Here is a 12,313-nt window from a genome sequence, read left to right as displayed (position 1 = left end):
TCCTGTCAGGCATAGCCCTGCTGCTACAGGCAAAGTATAGACATGCACAGATAAAAATCTAATCCAGCCATGAATTCTATAGAGGCAAGCACCCCTACTGTGGATGCAGATACATATGTACTTATGAGGCCAGCAATTAAAGAATGGATGCTATTTACAATATAAGCAGTAGCCTTGTATGTTTTATGCTGTAGTTCTAAGTAGCTTAGGTTAGAAGCTACTTCCACCAAAACCCAAGCTACTCATTTCCAAACAATATGCGTATGAGTGGGGTGTCTGTTGATCAAATGAGTAAAAGATTTGCTCACTTCATGACCTCACCAATTCATCCGATTGTCCAGTCCAAAAATATTAGTAAATTATAACACATTTAAGAGGCAACCATGGCAAAAGATATCTGCTAGTCTGTGTAGCACGGAGCCACTACTGCCCCACCAATGAGTCCTTAGGACCGCCTGCAGTAAACTACTCACCCATCTCCCAGTTGCGCTGGGTGGGAGGCCCCGGCCTCTGCACTCTTTATGCAGCCAGCAAGGAAGCACCAGCCGGCATGGCAGGAACTAAGGGGTGGGGCCACCAGCCGTAAAGGGGCAACTGAGCAGGGATTTAACTTCAGCCATCCTTGCCATTCAGGAGATATAGGGTGGGAAAGAGGACAGGCCAGAGTTTTGCTGCTCCCAAGCTGACTGTGGAGGAAGGCACCGCTATCCGACTCTGCTCCTTTTCCTCAGGAGCAAGCTACCCAAGGCTCCTCACAAGCCCAAATGAGAGAACTTCAGGTCTCCTGATGTTTAGGCTAGGTAACTGTTTATTGCTTTCTCACTCTCGCTCTCTGAAGTCCAAAATCAATGCAATTAACTCTGCACTGGGTTGTGGCCTTTGCATTTATGTATTAAGTTTATAGGCCACAAAACTGGGCTCAAAGCAGCAGCTGATAGTGACATAATAAACAAACACAGAACTTGTCAACATAGGCAAGAAGACTAAGAGCTCAAAAGCAGAAGTCCTCCCCAATAAGCCAATCAGTCCCCAAAGGCTTTTCTAAAAAGGGAAGGTTTCCACCAGAGAAAGACAATCATGCAAGGGACTAGACAGCCTCCAGAGGGTTCCACAATGTCCACAATGTTGGCACCACTGCCACCCTCTCAGATCACTACCAACCAGACTTCAGAAGGTGGGGACACCCAGATCAGGGACCCTTGCGGGTTTGTAGAGGAAGAGGTGATCCTTAAAATACCCTGGTTCTAAAGCATTTAGGGCTTTAAAGGTAACAAGCAACACCTTGAACTGTGCTCAGAAACTATCCACGAGCCAGCGTAGATGACACAACGGTTATAGTTGTGTTACTGCAACTCCCTAGTTATAGGGAGTTGCATGCTCCCTATAACTAGCTCGCAGCAGCAGCCCAACCACTGCATTCTGAAGTTCCTGAGCACTTTTGAGGGGCAGGTCTGTGTAGAGCATGTTATAGAAATCATGCCTCAATGTGACCAAGGCATGGGCAAGTGGTCAGATCTGTGGTCTCCAAAACAGGGCACAACTGGTGCATAAGTTGAAGTTGTGCATAAGCACTCCTGGCCACAGATACCACCTGGACATCAGGAGTAGAGTTGGGTCCAGGAGCATATCTAAGCTGCACACCTGGAACTTTTGGGAGTGCTACCCCATTCAGAAGTGGAACCCTAAGTTTCAGTTTAGTTTTCCTACTGATCAACAGCACCAGATTTAATTTCAGTTTGTTTGCCCATACCCCATCAATTACTGCCTGGGTTGTAACTCTGGATTTCACTAATTCAGGACTGCCACCACTTCCTCAGGATCAGGTGGGAAAAAGAGGTAAAGTTGGGGCTCATCTGTATACTCGTGACAGCCCAAACCTGACAACCGTCTCCAACAGTTTAATGTATATGTTAATTAGTGGGGCGGCGGGGAGAGAGATTGTTGGACCTTGCAGGTTAACAACCATGGCATCGAGCAGTCGTCCACAGACACCTTCTGGAAAGTATCATCACAATGCTGTGCCAGTTGCAATCCAACTAGGAAGTTCTAACTAGAATGATATAAGATCCAATGGTGTCATCACCATTCAGCAGAACCAACAGGGATGCAGTTCCCCTATCTAGTTCCTGACATAGGTCATCAACCAAGGTGACTAAATCAGTTTCTTTCCCAAACTGAAGATGGCAATCAGATTGAAATGGATCCAGATAATTGTTTTCATTAAGAAACCCCAGGTGTGGGAGCACCACTTCTCTCTTGAACACTTGCTCAGAAGCAGCATGTTTGAGACCAGTTTATAGCTATTCAACATAGGATCCACCTAGGGATGTGCAAGCCGGCTTGCTTTGAGCCAGCCTGACTTGGGTGGTCTGTATTCGAAATGCCCCCCCCCCAAGGAGGATGCCGGTCCAAATCCAAACTGGACTGGCCCCCGGTTCACAGAACTGGCTCACGGGCCAGCTCAGATATACTTGTAAAGGGGAATCCTTGAGAATTCCCCTTTACAAGTAAAGGGCATCCCTAATCCTAGTGGTAAAAGTGGCATGGGGGGGGGATAGCTAAAGAAAGCAGCCTCTGTACCTTTAGAGGAGGTGGCAGAGAGGTGGAGGCAGTGGCGGGGGCTCCTCCAAGTCCCCCACCGGCCTCCCAAATGATGTTTCACATCTGTGCATGCCCATAGGCCTGAAGTGAGTCATAGCCAGCCCAGGCTGTTATTTGGAAGGCCAGAGGGAGGCTTGGAGGAGCCCCCAGCCGCTTGTCCACTGCATCCTCTGAAGGTATGGAGGCCAGTGGAGGCCACTTTTTCTAGCAACCCCACCACCACCACCCATGCTGGTGGGGGAGAGGAGAGTTGGTCTTGTGGTAGCAAGCACGGCTTGTCCCCATAGCTAAGCAGGGTCTGCCCTGGCTACATATGAATGGGAGACTAGAAGTGTGAGCTCTGCAAGATATTCCCCTCAGGGGATGAAGCCGCTCAGGGAATAGCAGAAGGTTTTAAGTTCCCTCCCTGGCTTCTCCAAGATAAAGCTGAGAGAGATACCTGCCTGCAACCTTGAAGAAGCCGCTGCCAGTCTGTGAAGACAATACTGAGCTAGATAGACCAGAGGTCTGACTCAGTATATGGCAGCTTCTTATGTTCCAATGTTCCTATGCTGTCTTTACCATTAGGATTAGGGATGCCCTTTACTTGTAAAGGGGAATCCTCAAGGATTCCTCTATACAAGTATACCTGAGCTGGCCCACAAATCGGCTCGGCCTGGTTTGATTGATTAATTAAGTGCTGTCAAGTTGGTGTCGACTCTTAGCAACCACATAGATAAATTCACTCCAGGATGATCTGTCTTCAGCTTGGCCTTTAAGGTTTCTCAGTGGTGCAGTCATTGCTGTCGAAATTGAGTCCATCCACTTTGCTGCTGGTCATCCTCTTCTTCTCTTCCCTTCAACTTTTCCCTGCATTATGGACTTCTCAAGAGAGCAGGGTTTTCGTATAATCTGTCTGAAGTATGATAGTTTAAGCCTGGTCATTTGTGACTCGAGTGAAAATTCTAGATTGATTTTTCTATGATCCATTTGTTTGTTTTCCTGGTTGTCCATGGTATCCTAAAGGTAAAGTGTGTCGTCAAGTCCATTTCGGCTCCTGGCATGCACAGAGCCCTGTGGTTTTCTTTGGTAGAATACAGGAGGGGTTTACCATTGCCTCCTCCTGCGCAGTATGAGATTATGCCTTTCAGCATCTTCCTATATCACTGCTGCCCAATATAGTACCAGCAGGGATTTGAACCGGCAACCTCCTGCTTGTTAGTCAAGCATTTCTCTGCTGTGCCACATAAGGTGACCCATGGTATCCTACTTATTCAAATATTTATATACTGTTCTTCAACAAAATTCTCAAAGCGGTTTACATAGAAAATTAAATACTACATGAATAAGATGGTCCCCTGCAGGGGTGCACCTAAGTAATTTTGGAACCTGGACCTAAAGGCCTCTGGAGGCCCCTTCCACCCCACTGCAAATTAAGCACCATCACCCTACACACACACACACACACACGCGCACTATTTTTAAGACATGGGATCCTGAGGGCACAAACAGCAACTGAACTCACAAGAGTGTAAGAATATAAAACAGGTATATTTCTGCAATTATGCATTAGTAGAAACATTTCAACACACGATTTAACATATTCCCATCCCACATATTTCTTTTTCCACTCCCCGCTCTGTCACAAAACCATAGGTCACACTTGGCCACCCGGCACAGTGTGGGCCAGTGGCACAGCAACCACACCACCCGGGACAGACGGAGGAGGATCTGGGCACCTCCAAGGGATGTGGAGACCCTGGACTTAGGCCCAGAAGACCAGGGAAAAGAGTGCCTCTGGTCCCCTGTCCCCAAAGGGCTCACAATCTAAAAAGAAATGTAAAGTAGACACAAGCAACAGCCATTGGAGGGATGCTGTGCTGCTGCTACTACTACTACAGATATTTATATACCACCCTTCAACCAAAGTTCTCAAAGTGTTGCTGGTGTTGGATAGGGCCAGTCACTCTCCCCCTGCTAAACAGAAGATAATCACCACTTCTAAAAGATATATCTTTGCTCATTTAGCAGGGGTAACTGTCTATCCTCAAAAACTATCATCAAAAGTCTTCTCCAGCACCAAAGTTCAAAGGTGTCAATACTTTTTCTATCTTGCTTCTTTAAAGTACAGCTTTTGCATCCATAGAATATTACGGGGAAAACCATTGTCCGAACAATTCTAATCTTTGTAGGTATAGAAAGGTCATGGCATCTAAATATCCTTTCCAAGGCCTTCATTGCAACCCCACCAAGTGCTAGTCTGCAGAGTATTTCTTGATTGCTGGTACCTTTACTGTTGACGGTCGATCCTAAAAGGCAGAAGCTATCCACCACTTCAATGTCTTCATTATCAATTCTGAGGCTGATTGCTGTACCCATTTTTATTAGTTTAGTCTTCTTCACATTTAGTCGTAGTCCCATTTTTTTCACTCTGCTCCTTGACTTTCATTACTAGATCTTGCAGATCATCCTCATTGTCAGCTGTCAGAGTGATGTCATCAGCATAGTGCAGGTTAATGATGTTTCTTCCTCCAACTTTAAAACCACGCTCATCTTCTTCCAATCCGGCTTCTCTCAGTATATGTTCAGCATATAAGTTGAATAAATAAGGAGAAAGTATGCATCCTTGTCTTACTCCTTTGTTGATCTGGTATCAGACTGTTTCACCATGTTCCGTCTGGACTGTGGCTTCCTGTCCTGTGCACAGGTTTCTCATGAGATGTTCTGGGATGCCCATTTTCCTAAGGACATTCCACAGCTTGACGTGGTCAATGCAATCAAAGGCTATTCTGTAGTCAATGAAGCACATATTGTCTTCTTTTTGGTATTCTTTGGCTTTCTCAATTATCCAGCGTGCATCAGCAGTGATGTCTCTTGTTTCTTGGCCTTTTCTGAAACCAGCTTGAACATCCGGCATTTCCCTTTCCACCTAGGGCTCTAATCTGCATTGGATGATCCTGAGCATTGTTTTGCTAGCATGTGAAATTAAGGATATTGTGTGATGGTTTGTGCAATCTGCTAAGTCTCCTTTCTTTAATATGGGTACGTAGACTAACCTCTTCCAATCTGTTGGCCACTGTGTCATTCTCCAGATTTGCTGGCATAGTTTGGTTAGAGCCTTGACTGATTCTTCTTCTGTTGCCTGCCATATTTCTGTAGCTACTCCATCAGTTCCTGTAGCCTTCTGACTTGGTAATGACCGGAGTGCTGATCTAAATTCATCTTCCCATACTAGAGGTTCTTGCACATAGTTAGGCAAGCCCAAAGCCCAGATGGCCGAATGGCCGGCTTGCACACCCCTAGATCCAACAAGGATTATCAATTAAAGGTCTCCTTTTTAAAGGCTGGAACTACCCCTTCTGCTAAGTAGACATTCAGAGTCTTAGGACCCACTCTATGAAGCAGGGTGGATTTGATTTAAATCAAACTGATTTAAATCACGATTTAAATCACGATTTAAATCACTAGCAGGGTGGATAAAAATAAAAAAATCCAATTTAAATAAAAAAAATCCGATTTAAATAAAAAAAATCCAATTTAAATTAAAAAATCCGATTTTTTTAATTTAAATCAGATTTTTTAAATTTAAATCGGATTTTTTTTTATCCACCCTGCTAGTGATTTAAATTGTGATTTAAATCAGTTTGATTTAAATCAAATCCACCCTGCTATGAAGCCAGCCCTGGCCAATTAATCAGCCATGATGGGCAAAGATTGTGAACGTATGTGGTTGGCTGTAGTTCTCAAAGGATTCTGTCCACAACTTTAGGCAGAAGGAGCTAGGAAGAATCTAAAGTAAAAGGAGAAGTCAGTGCCAAGGGCACATCGACCATAATTACTTTCAAATTAGAGTCTATGTTGGAGTGGAAATGAGTGACTTTATCTGCAAAGTATAAAGTAAACTTAGGTCTATCAAGTTGTCCTCCTCCATATTCTGCAGACCAGACTATGTTTGTAGTTTGGAAAAGTTTAGCTGGCAGGTTTATTTGGTAAATCAATCAAGTTAAGAAGTCATTTCCTTTTTATTTAATTTTAAAATGTTGCAACACCTTCACACTAAAAAAGTGTTAGTCTAATTAAAAGCAACAAAACATGCAGCCATGTAAATGGGGCAGTGCTGCAGCTTACAACTATTACTAGTATATACATTCCCGCCAACATGTCTCTATTTTTCACCTAAATGGGAAAATAGGGACATGTTGGCAGTTATGTATATATTTCATGTTATGTATATATTTCAACCGGGAAGCATCTGAAAAACCTCTTTCAAACTTTCCCCAATGCATTCTGTTTCACTATGAAAATTCTGGTTCTTGCAGTGCCTTTTCCTCCATTTACTATATGCTCTATTAACAGATACACACAAACACACACACACACACACACACACACACACACACACTCTTTTTTCACAAACATGTCAAAGATGCGTACATTAAAGAGTGATTGATTTGAAGGAAAGTGCTATTCTTCTATTAATGGGACTTAAAAGTGCTTAAAGTAAAGTGTGCTGTTGAGTCGATGTCAACTCTTGGTGACCACAGCACCCTGTGGCTTTTCGAACTGGCAACTTCAGTGTGGATTCGAACCAGCAACCTCTGTCTTGCTATTCAAGTCATTTTCTTGCTGCGCCATTAGGTGGCTACCTTTTACTGAATTGTGCAGTCTTGGCACCCATCTGGATTACTGTGAGTTTTTGACAAAAAAAAAATGTGTGTGGCAAAAGATATGTGTGTTTGAGAGTGTAAATAACCAGGCTGACCCTCAATAAATTATTGGATGCAGGTCCAATCAATGTCAATTTGCACAGTTCTTAACACACTCCTTTCAATTCTCAGTGATTTCTATCTAGTTGTAAGCAATACTTATAGGATTGGGTTGCTCATCACATATGTGTGGTGTTCTTTCTTTAAAAAGAAAACAAAAGCAAAGATAGATAACAGATGAGCAAGACTTCAGGCAAGGTACAAGTTAATTCATAATCAGTTTGGTCCAATTCTAGGAAAAATATTTTTTCCGCACAGCTGTACTAACTGCAGTGGCCTTTCAGTTTCATACACTTTAAGACGTCACAGGTTTGAAAAGAAGCATGAAATCAAACCATTATGTTAGATTCCCCTACAGAAATCATGTCTGCCCTTCTTGGAATAAGAAAGAAAAAAGCAGTATCATCATCAGAACAAAATATATAGGGAGGACACAGAAAAGGCAAAGTGCATTTCTGATGTTTATCCCACATGTTAGATTTCTGAAAGAGAAGCAATATATTTCATATATTCACTCCCATCCGGAATATACATGGCAGTGAGCCCATGAGAACGGCTGTTTATGCAGTGATTATAAAGTACTCTGAGTATGTAAGAAGTGACTTTCCTTCAAATTATCTCAGGGTTCCAGTAATTACAGGGGGTGGGGATAGATGCATAAACTGTTTCTGTGAGGGGAACTTATATACAGCCACCTAATGGTGCAGCGGGGACGCCTAGGGAGCAAGAGGTTGCTGGTTCAAATCCCTGATGGTACGTTTCCCAGACTATGGGAAACACTTGTATCAGGCAGCAGCGGTACAGTAAGATGCTGAAAGGCATCATCTTGTACTGCAAAGGAGATGGCAATGATAAACCCCTTCCTGTATTCTCCCAAAGACAACCACATGGCTCTATGGTCGCCAGGAGTCAAGACCGACTTGACAGCACAACTTTACCTTTATGGGGGACACTTGGCCTGCTGGTATTGCTTTCCCAAACTTACTGCCAATGTGCCCTCAAAACAATACCTCAGAACAACCCAGCACCTCACACTACAATGGCGCTCTGCACGGAGTAATGGTTATTTAGGAGTCACTGCTTAATGACCAAAGAAGAGGGCTCCTGCTCTTTCCCAATTTGCTTCATTTCCTCTAAAGTAAAGTAAAGTTGTGCTGTCAAGTCAGTGTCAACTCCTGGCGCCCACAGAGCCCTGTGGTTTTCTTTGGTAGAATACAGGAGGGGTTTACCACTGCCTTCTCCTGCACAGTATGAGATGATGCCTTTCAGCATCTTCTTATATCACTGTTGTCCAATATAGTTGCTTCCCATAGTCTGGGAAATATACCAGCGGGGATTTGAACCAACAACCTTTAGCTCCCTAGGCAAGTTACTTCCCCGCTGCTCCATTATAAACTAAGCAAAGCTGTTCATCCCATGCAACTGCTATTTGTGGGAACAGATTCCGATTCTTCCGAACAGATTTGTGTTTGGAAGAGTACTTTGGAATCTTGTGTTCCAAAGTTTAGAGAGTCAGACACAAGAGCTGCTTGTCTGTTTCCTGCTTCCACCACTGTGTTCCTTGTTTCCACCTTCTGCTAGACCCCAGGGCCTTCTAATTTGATTCATTCAGCTCTGAAGCTCTCAAACATCAGTTGTTCAGAACTGCAGGGCAACTTCCTAGCTCTGCGCAGAGAAGCTGCTAATTGTTTTTGACAAGGTGGGGTGGTGGGGTGGAGCGGGACACATGTGTGATGGGAAAGGCCACAGTCTTCTCCAGAAACAGACCTCCTGATCCGAAATTCCTCCCCAGAACATGGAAAGTTGCTGCCTTTGGTGACTGGCGGAAAGTTCACCCGTACATTCTCAGAAATACATACTCTACCGTCCAGTCTGCCTAAAAGTGCCTAAGGCATAGAGAGGCATGGCAGATTCAGATTTGATGGCAACTCCGGACCGGGGCGCATTTCTAAGGTGAAGCACACTTACAAGGGCCCCAGTGTGGGAGCAGTGCTAAGTTGCTGGAAGGCGGGTTGCTGGCGCGGGGCGCTCAGGCCCACCTGAAAGTCAGGATCATCTCCACGGCCCCTCGACCGATCCCCTTCACCCCAGCAGACGCGCCGAGCTGGCGAGGAAAGCCACCCGCGCATGCTCCACGCCAGGCACTCTCTTTTTGCTGAGCCCTGGGGAGGAAAACGAAGTTGCCCGACTGAGGCCGCGCCCCCAGCTACCTCCCCGGCCCGCTCACCTGCAGCGCCAAGCACCTGGCGTCGCTGCTTTGCAGAGCCGCCCTCATATCCTCCACCAGTTCGCGCAGGCTGGCGTTTTCGTCCTCCAGCTTGACGATCCGGTCTTCCGCCTGCTCCAGCGCCACGATCTCTTCGTAGCACTCCCTGGAGCACGAGCCCGGCGGGAGCCTGCACTCTGAGCCGGGGGGAGAGGGAGGTGGCGAAGAGGAGGAAGACCCTTTGGCGCTGCCGCCGCCTCCCTTCTTCCTTGCCGTGGGAGCCCCCGGTCCCATTGTCGCCTTCTCCCTGCGGCGGCGGAGCGGGCTGCGGAGCCGGATCTGGGTCTCGATGTGCTCGCTCTCCTTGCCCACCGGCAGCCTCGCCACCACCCCCATGCCCTGCTGGCCCTGTGCGTGGCAGCCGGCCTTGGTGCTGAAGTAGCCGCACAGCTTGGCATGGAACTGCCGGAAAGTCAGGTCCGCCGAAAGGTTCTCGCAGAGTCCAGCACACTCCTCCGGGTCGGTGGCTGCCTCTTCCTCTTCCTCGCCGTGGTCCTGTAGCCCCAGCACCTGGCAGAGCGTCCGGAAATCCTCGCCGGGGATCTTGCCTTCGCCCTCGCAATCCAAGTGGTGGAAGATCTCCTGCAGATACTGATCCAAGCCCGTGGCCAGCACGATGATCTCGTTCTCCACGCCCCGGTCCAGGCCGTAGTGGTAAGCCAGGGCGCTGACCAGCCACTGGGTCCTGCGGGCCGGCCGGCTGTAAGGATCCCAAGCATCAGACGGCTCCATCGCGCCCTCCCGCCGCCTCGCAGCAGCTCTGTTTGCTGCTCTCTCCGACCATGCTTCCCTGTTTGAATGGATGGAGTTCCGCTCCTCTGGCAGCAGATGGGAGGGCAGGCAGGGCTCCTCCACGCCACGCCTCCTTCCCCTCGCGACACCCTCGTCCGTGGAACAGGAGCGCGGGGTGTGCCTGGGTTCCCCAGCGCCAAATGCCTCATAGCAATCAAAAGAGAACAGCAACTCAGTGGGCGAGCTGAGGAAAGGATGGCACTTTCTCGTCATCTTAAATATTCGGAAAACGGGATAGAAGCACTCCCTTGAGGAACCATCTCTGGGTCCTGTGCAGTATAAAACTCCAACAGTATACTCTTGGAGCCAGAGGCGCTCCTACCCCTGGACTCTGGAGCCAAAGCCCAGGGCCTCCACACCCCCTGGGGGCCCTCAAATCGTCTTTAGTCAGTCCTGGCCGGTGTGGTGTGTGCCCTCAAGAACCTATGTGTTAAAAAATGAGGCTTAACTCCCAGCTGGGTGTGTGTGTGTGTGTGTGCTCCAAAGGCCTTTAGGTCCAGGCTCCCAAATTACCTAGGTGCACCTCTGCTTAGACTGAGCATAGGAAAAGGTGATGTTCAGAAGCCAGTGAGTTCATGCTTGTAATAGTGCTGTTTAGATTGTGAGCCCTTTGGGGACAAGGAGCCATCTTGTTTGTTTGTTTGTATATATAAACCGCTCTGAGAACTTTGGTTGAAAAACGGTGTATAAGTGGGCGGGGTGGTGGTGCAGTAGTTTTCCAGTATATACCTTCACATAACCTTTTCCACATTGCCTTGCCTGCTGAGGAATACCTACACACATGTGCCACAGATGCCCTGGGCCAATTTGGATTATATTTTCCCTCCAGAACTGGCACATGCAAATTAAAAGACGGATGCACCTAGATGCACCTGCCATGTTGTCTTTCATGGACATCCTGATGCCCTCTCAGCATTTTCTTTTATTGCATGGGGAGTGAGGGCAGCTTGTCTGAACCATTGCTCTACATGTGCTCCAAATACTTGAAGAGTCTCTCCTCACAGCATGATAAAGGAATACCTGGGGAGGACCTTGGGACATCTATTAAAAGATGCCCCAAGCACACAGTTGGCACATCCCTCTTGTAATCTCATTGCTGGGGAAGTATTATCCAAGCCAGCCCCCGTGTGATATAGAGGATTCTGGAGTCTTATTCAGACATTACGTTGTATGTACATGCACGCATATGCATGTTTTTGTGTGAAAAACTGTACAAGTGTTCATTTTAAAGGTAAACCTGGGTAAAGGTCCTTCAAATGCAAGATGCAAAAACATATAATACGATTATATGTTTGTTGAACATAATGTGTGAACAGGACTTAGGACGTGTCTTATGACTACATTCACTCCATGTGGAACATTCACCATCTTTCTGCATAAATTGAGAGTGTGCTGTAGAACTCGGAGTCGCCCCACACTACACTATAGCTGTGTATTGCAGGGAAAGAAAGGAAATGGGAGACAAACTCTTTCAGGGAAGCTTGTCTCCCTATTACCTGATCTTCTCATTGCAGAATCCCGAAGTGGCCCAGACCAGAGCACAGTTTGAAACCTACTGTAAATCGTACACTATTTAGAGGAAACTGGTAATTAGAAGCATTCCTGTATCTGAAGTCATAGGTGTATGCTGCAACAGCAAAAATAATTATGTATAATCTGTTGAATTTTTGAACTGTGCTTGAAAAGGGTAAATTTCACTCTTCTTGAGTCTGAAAAATATTCCTTTCATTCTGAGAACATTGCTACTCATCATTCCTACTGTTGCTGCTCTGAGACTCTAGTCTGGAATGCATTCCCTGTTGAGATAAGAGCCTCCCCTCCCCGCCTCTGACAACTTTTAAAAAGTCCTTAAAGACTTACCTTTTCACCCAAGCTTTTTAATTTAAATGTGGTTGGGGTGGCATACAAA

The 12,313-nt window shown here is 46.3% G+C and overlaps 1 protein-coding gene across 7 annotated transcripts in view; it reads right to left on the bottom strand.

The window, feature by feature from the left end:
* The window catches only part of EFCC1 (EF-hand and coiled-coil domain containing 1), a 189,255-nt gene extending 178,843 nt beyond the window's left edge, over positions 1–10,412 (bottom strand). For all 7 annotated transcript variants that reach the window (XM_053303774.1, XM_053303772.1, XM_053303773.1 and 4 more), the window contains exon 1: positions 9,574–10,412. In XM_053303774.1, coding sequence (XP_053159749.1) covers positions 9,574–10,344 — 771 coding nt within the window. In that variant the 5' untranslated portion in view covers positions 10,345–10,412. The remainder of the gene's footprint in view (positions 1–9,573) is intronic.
* Between the last annotated feature and the right edge of the window lie 1,901 nt (positions 10,413–12,313).

This window comes from Hemicordylus capensis, chromosome 2, assembly GCF_027244095.1.
Source record: "Hemicordylus capensis ecotype Gifberg chromosome 2, rHemCap1.1.pri, whole genome shotgun sequence".
In the NCBI taxonomy this organism is placed as follows: domain Eukaryota; kingdom Metazoa; phylum Chordata; class Lepidosauria; order Squamata; family Cordylidae; genus Hemicordylus; species Hemicordylus capensis.
This window is presented reverse-complemented; position numbering and strand designations above follow the sequence as displayed.